The sequence below is a fragment of the Martes martes genome (genome assembly GCF_963455335.1).
Source record: "Martes martes genome assembly, chromosome: 12".
In the NCBI taxonomy this organism is placed as follows: domain Eukaryota; kingdom Metazoa; phylum Chordata; class Mammalia; order Carnivora; family Mustelidae; genus Martes; species Martes martes.
This window is the reverse complement of record NC_137900.1, coordinates 88,941,408-88,947,407: the sequence shown is the minus strand read 5'-3', so window position 1 is coordinate 88,947,407 and position 6,000 is coordinate 88,941,408. Positions and strand designations below refer to the sequence as shown.

Below are 6,000 nucleotides of genomic sequence, written 5' to 3'. Positions count from 1 at the left end.
CCTACTATCCGAGCCCCGCTCCTTTCCGGGCCTCCGGGAGGGGCCATCCGGGGCTGCCCGCCGCGAAGCCTAGGTGCTGGGGACCTGGGCCCTCAGCTACGGCGAGCAAGCCCGGCAGAGGGGCGGGGCAGCCTGACAGCTCCACTCTGCCCATCCTGCTGCTGGACACCTACTGGTCGGCGAGCCAGCGCCTCCGCGTGGTTGAAATCTGAGACACGTGGTCTCTAAGGTCCCTAGTGTGAATGGAAAATTTTATGGTTCGGGACACAGAAGAAACGGTGCAGCGGCGCGGGAGGGCAGAAAGAGCCCGAGTCGCAGGCACCAGGTGTGGTCCGGCGTTTCCGCGGCCCTCGTGGACCTTCTGGACCCAGTGCTGTAACTCTTCTTGTGACACCCTTCAGGATACAATCTCTTACATGAGGTGGAAGTTAATAAACACCTTCCGGACGACGCTGGGACCCAAAGTCCTCACGACGAGTTCCTGCATTCTGTCCCGGGCCACCACCGAGAAGGGTTATAACTCATGTTCAGAAGCCGGGCATTTAGCAACTCCCAGACATCCCAGAGTGTGTTTCTGTGGCTCTCACGGGTGCGTGGAAACCGGGCGCCCGGGACGCACGCTTAGTTCCTCCGGGGCTGTTCTTCCCGGCTCGGCGTCACTGTCACCCCTAGCAACCCTCCGACGATGGAGACCCGCCCCTTTAAGGGAAGCCTGATTCCCGGCCGTCTTCGTTTTGCGCGCCCGCCCGCGGCGCCGGCGAAGCGAACATGGCCCAGGCTGCACGGGTGCTGTGGCCGGTCGGGCACGCTCTGGCCTGGAGGCTGGGCGGTCGCCTTCCGTCGGGACTCCTCGCTCAGAGTCGGGCCGGCTTCGCGGGAGCGGCGGGAGGCCCGGGCCCCGCGGCCACAGCCCGCAAGGGCAGCCCGCGGCTGCTGGGGGCGGCGGCGCTGGCCCTGGGGGGCGTCCTGGGGCTGTACCACACGGCGCGGTGGCACCTGCGCGCCCAGGACCTCCGCGCCCAGCGCTCTGCGGCTCAGGTAAGCCCGGGCTGCACCGAGCCACGCGTAGGGGTGCTGCGGTCTGCGCCGAATTTGGGGACTTCTGGCGGGGTCAGGTATCACCTCTTCCGTCCGTTCGTGACCTTGGGCAAGTGACTTGGATTTAAATCTGAGCACTTAGTGTCCTCATCTGTGCAATGGGGTCGCCACTGTTGCCTGCCAACTAGAATTGTTGTCTTCGTTGTAAATTCATTTTCTAACGTGTTTTTAGACTTTTTAATGGGAAGATTTGGAGATTACAGGAAAGGGAAAGAAAGCCTCCTTCATTACTTTCTAAACATTTTGTCGTTTGGAAAGTAATAAACTTTCCCTAAACCCTCCCACCATCTTCAGATCATAAAGTTGTGCATTTGTTTATTAGTTTCAGTATTTTTAGGGAACAGATAACCCTTAGATTCCAGGCCCTGAGATGGCGAGGTGCAGGGAGGTGTCCCCTAGTTGGGTTGTGGCCCAGGTGCCCCTTTCCTGGGCTCAGAGAAACAGGGTGGTAGGAGGGAGTGGAGTTCTCTGTATCTCTCTGCCCACCCCATGTGGTCCAGCCTCAGTGTCCCATCTGAACAGTGAGGGAGGGGGCTGCTGCTCTGGGTTTTAATATGCAGTGAGCGTTCCTAGGGCTCATTCACCTGCTGAACATGCAGATCCAGGCCCTCCCTCCCTTGGTGATTTGAGGTTGATCCCACTCTGGCAAAGGCTGGGCTCCAGTCCCTCACCCAGAGGGTCCCTTGGGTTGAGGGAGTTTGGGTGGGCACTCCAAGTTGAAACAATTGCTCTGCATCTTGGGTAGCCCACCTGGGGCCGGCGGGTGTGTGCGTGTGTGTGTGTGTGTGTGTGTGTGTGTGATGTCCTCTTGGGCCAGGAGGGAGAGGAGAGGGGTCTGTCTGATATTGATCAGAGACCGGAAGATTCATCCTACTCGGCCGTAATTCCTGCCTGAGGAGGGTGCTGTACAGGCGCTTGAGGATGGACCGTCCACTGCCCGTCTGCTCCCCACCTCCCTGTGTCTCCCTTTCTCTCTGCCACCTACCCCCATTCCTCCTGATGTTCTCAGCCTCCTCCTAGAAGTCTCCCTTGGGAGAAGTTTGCTTGGGGGTGGGGCTTGGGCACCAGGCCTCAGAAGCCCCTCCCTCTGCTCCTGCCCAGCTCTCCCTGTCCAGCCGCCTGCAGCTGACCCTCTACCAGTACAAAACGTGTCCCTTCTGCAGCAAGGTCCGCGCCTTCCTCGACTTCCACGCCCTGCCCTACCAGGTGGTAGAAGTGAACCCCGTGCGCAGGGCCGAGATCAAGTTCTCTTCCTACAGGAAGGTGCCCATCCTGCTGGCCCAGGAAGGAGAAAGCTTGGTGAGCCTCAGGGAGCAAACCCCCACAGCCTGGGTTGTCCTGGAGTACCCCCCAGGCAGGCCCTGCTCTGCAACCCTGGAACAATGTGGGCTCTTTGGACCTTGCTGAGGGTTATGAACCAGCTGGGCCCAAGGGAGGCCGAGCATCCCAGAGCTCAACCGTGTGAGCTCTGAAATCAGGATGCTCTGGGCTCAAGGTGGGGCTCTGCCGCTCACTGGTTACATGACTTGGAGCCAGTCACTTAGCCTCTCTGGGCTTGCTTCTTCATTAATCAACAGAAGACCATACTCTCAGGTGGTAGGGAATGCTTGGCCAGGCTTGGCTCCTAGCTGGTAGCTTCTAGAGCCCACCCTGCCCCTCAGTGCCTGGGAGGCCAGGCAGGTGAGTGGTCAGGGCCCAGACTTTAGGTCCTCCCCATACCCTCCTTCCCATTAGCCACACTTGGGCCTCTCTTACTCAGGATGGGCCTGGGCAGTGGTGGGGGTGGGGTGGGGAGGAGGTTGGGACTAGGTCCTGTGGGGCAGGGAAAACTCCATGAACATCGATTTTGGGGATGAACCCCCAGGGATGGACAAACAAGGCCAGGGTTCCCCTGGACCAGTTTCCTGGAATGCCTGCGTGTTTATTTTAAAAGAGCCCTGGTGATCCTGCTGGTGGCTTCAGGACCCATTCCCCCAGTTTAACCCAATCTCATCCCCCAGCAACAACTGAATGATTCCTCTGTCATCATCAGCGCTCTCAAGACCTACCTGGTGTCGGGGTAAGGAGCCCCTCAGAGGCCCGGGCTGGCGTTGCATTTTGTCCCTTTTATCTCCCAGGAGACCTCACCTGGGTTCCTCCAGGGCAGCAGGGTGGGCATTCTACTCTGAACCACACCCCCCCCCCCCAGCTCTGCACGTCTCCCTCTGTCAGGGAGCTGCTTCTGTATTTGCTCCAAGGCCCTCTTGCTGCAGGACCCCCTCTGGCTCCCAGAAGAGGGCAGAAAGCTTTGGGGGGTTGGTCCAGGTTCCCCTCCGGTGCTGGCTCAGGTCGGGGTTGATCTCCACGGTGAGCCAGCAATGACCCGGCCTCCGAGAGGAAGACCGGTTGGGATGAGACTCTGGCTGTCTCCCAAAGGCAGCCCCTGGAAGACATCGTCACCTACTATCCACCCATGAAGGCTGTGAACGACCAGGGGAAGGAGGTGACGGAATTCTGTAACAAGTACTGGCTCATGCTGGATGAGAAGGAGGCCCAGCGCATGTATGGTGGGAAGGAGGCCAGGACGTAAGTGAGGCTGGGGCAGGTCCCGGGAGGTGGCGGGGGCAGGGTCTTCTGAAGGTGGGCTGAGGGGGGACAGGCTGAGGGAGACACTGAGATGGGGAAGCAGGGTGGGACACCAGGATGGCTGGGGCCATGGGCAGGGCTAAGTCTCCTTCCGGAAATCCTGCTCCAGCCTCGGCTTCCCATCCATACGCTGCGCCGTCTAGACAGTGCACCTGCTCCCACGCCTCCCACGCCCTGGCAGCCCCCCCAGCCTGCCCTCTGTCCCCCCTGTCTTGCCCACAGGGAGGAGATGAAGTGGCGGCAGTGGGCGGATGACTGGCTGGTGCACCTGATCTCCCCCAACGTGTACCGCACTCCTGCCGAGGCCCTGGCCTCTTTCGACTACATCGTCAGGGAGGGCAAGTTCGGGGCAGTGGAGGGTGCTGTGGCCAAGTACATGGGTGCGGCGGCCATGTACCTCATCAGCAAGCGGCTCAAGAGCAGGTGATGGTGCGCGCGTATGCCTGGGGGGCCTGCTGTCTCCGAGCCCCTAGTCTATGCCACGCCGGGACCCGCAGCCAGAACTCCCAATTGCCTCCGCCTCCCCAGGGGAAGCAGACCGGCCTGGGGGTCTGCTCCATGCCTCCTTCTGTTGCTTTCTCTGGAGTTGGGTCTCTTGGGTCCTCCTTTGGTCATGGCCTCCCTGACTGGGGCGGATGAGAACTGATTTTTGCAGGTGTGATGCCCCTTAGGGGAGTGGCCCTGGCCCCCTCGCCTTCCCGTTTTCCCCACCTGGGCCAAGGGTTGGAGTCTCCCTGATGGACTCCCCCTTCCTCACCAGGCACCACCTTCAAGATGACGTTCGTGAGGACCTCTATGAGGCTGCCAACAAGTGGGTGGCAGCCGTGGGCAAAGACCGGCCCTTCATGGGGGGCCAGAAGCCAAACCTGGCTGATCTGGTGAGTCTGGTGGTGGCAGGGGGTGCCCAGACTAGAGGGGCCTGTCTGGGCAGAGGAAGCGCACGTGGAGGCAATACCTAGTCTCACAGCTCTCCTTTTCCGGAGGCACCTGGCTCCATCCAAGGAACTGTCTTGCTTCACATCACTGACAGGTTCAGGGGAGGGGCTGGCTTCAGGCCCAGCTGGATCCAGGGACTCAAGTGGTATTACCAGGGCTCGGCCTCACCTCTTGCATCTCAACCCCTTGGAGCTGCTCGCACCCACCAAAAGTCCGGGGACAGTGTCTTGCTGGCCTGGCTTGAATGCCAAGCCCCGAAGCAGTCCTTCGAGCTGGGATGGAATGTGTTGATTGCCAGATCTGGGTCTTAGAGCTAGGTGGTGGGGTCCCCTCTCCTCAGATCTTAGGACCTGAGAGTGGGGCAGGACATTTTCCCAAAGGAAATTCTAGAGGTGGGGTTTGTTGCCCAGATAGGGGGAGTGGATGCAGGGCAGACAAAACCTATGGAAATCCTCCACATTTCACTCCGAGCACCGTGTGCAAAATTGGCTGTTTAGTGAGCCCTCCCAGAGAGGGGAGGTGACGGGCCCCAGGGCGCACAGCTGGTGGAGGGCAGATGTGGACGTCCCTCTGTCACCTCCCCCAGGCAGTGTACGGCGTGCTGCGCGTGATGGAGGGCCTGGAGGCTTTCGACGACCTGATGTGTCACACCCGCATCAAGCCCTGGTACCTGCGGATGGAGAAAGCCATTGCTGAGGCCCCCCAGTGACCTGAGTGTCCCCGGAGTGGTGGGACACAGCAGAAGACGCCGGCTGCCGGGGACCAGGACCACTGGATCAGCGACTGATGCTGTGCGGTGGGTGGGGGATGGGATCTTTGTGCCTCTCACCCTCCCCCCGCCCCTCCAGCTCCCTGGCTTCTAGCACTGAGCACCTGCTGCAGCCCTGGGACGCTGGGGGACGAAAGCCAGCCTTGATATCTGCCCACAGTCCCCCTGAGGGGCACAGAAGGCTGCCCCTCAGGCCCGGGTGGCCGACCTGCCCTGACCCCCTGTCCTGGGCCTCCCTGTGCTTCAGCTGCTCTCTGGGACTTTCTGTAGCCTCCTGTGTCCACACCTTGGGGTGGGAATCGGCTCAGGCTCCTGCCCTGGACAGGGGAAGGAGGAATAGTCTGGTTTACGAAGGATTTCATCTCTGGCTCCTCCTGGTCCCGGCTCTTCCCAGGTGCCCCTGGGACTGTGTGTCACGTTCGCAATAAAGAAAAGGTTTGCTGCTCTGTTCATGGTGCTGTGGTGGCGTGTGGAGGGTGCCGTGGGCGACTGCTGGTGAGCAAGGCTTTAGACTGAGGCTCCGCCCCGCCCTGGTGGTAACTAGTTTGTCCGGTGCTGACGGGTGTCCGGCC

At 60.7% G+C, this 6,000-nt stretch overlaps 1 protein-coding gene across 3 annotated transcripts; it reads left to right on the top strand.

Annotated features, from left to right (window-relative positions):
* Positions 1-750: 750 nt before the first annotated feature.
* PTGES2 (prostaglandin E synthase 2) lies at positions 751-5,879 on the top strand. 3 transcript variants are annotated; one of them, XM_080820789.1, is made up of 7 exons: positions 751-1,038; positions 2,200-2,397; positions 3,099-3,157; positions 3,514-3,663; positions 3,946-4,146; positions 4,484-4,601; positions 5,246-5,879. In XM_080820789.1, exons 1-7 carry the CDS (start codon positions 769-771, stop codon positions 5,366-5,368), a joined length of 1,119 nt encoding a protein of 372 aa, XP_080676915.1. In that variant the 5' UTR covers positions 751-768; the 3' UTR covers positions 5,369-5,879. The 3 variants fall into 3 exon arrangements, with proteins under 3 accessions (XP_080676915.1, XP_080676917.1, XP_080676916.1); XM_080820791.1 differs by having other exon boundaries at positions 757-1,038; positions 3,131-3,157; XM_080820790.1 differs by having other exon boundaries at positions 758-1,038; positions 3,514-3,639.
* Positions 5,880-6,000: the final 121 nt, after the last annotated feature.

Coding starts and splice junctions, on each gene's coding strand:
- PTGES2 (XM_080820789.1), top strand. CDS start 769: ATGGCCCAGGCTGCACGGGTGCTGTGGCCGGTCGGGCACGCTCTGGCC. Junction 3,158..3,513: donor AAGACCTACCTGGTGTCGGG/GTAAGGAGCCCC, acceptor TGTCTCCCAAAG/GCAGCCCCTGGAAGACATCG. Junction 4,147..4,483: donor AGCAAGCGGCTCAAGAGCAG/GTGATGGTGCGC, acceptor CTTCCTCACCAG/GCACCACCTTCAAGATGACG.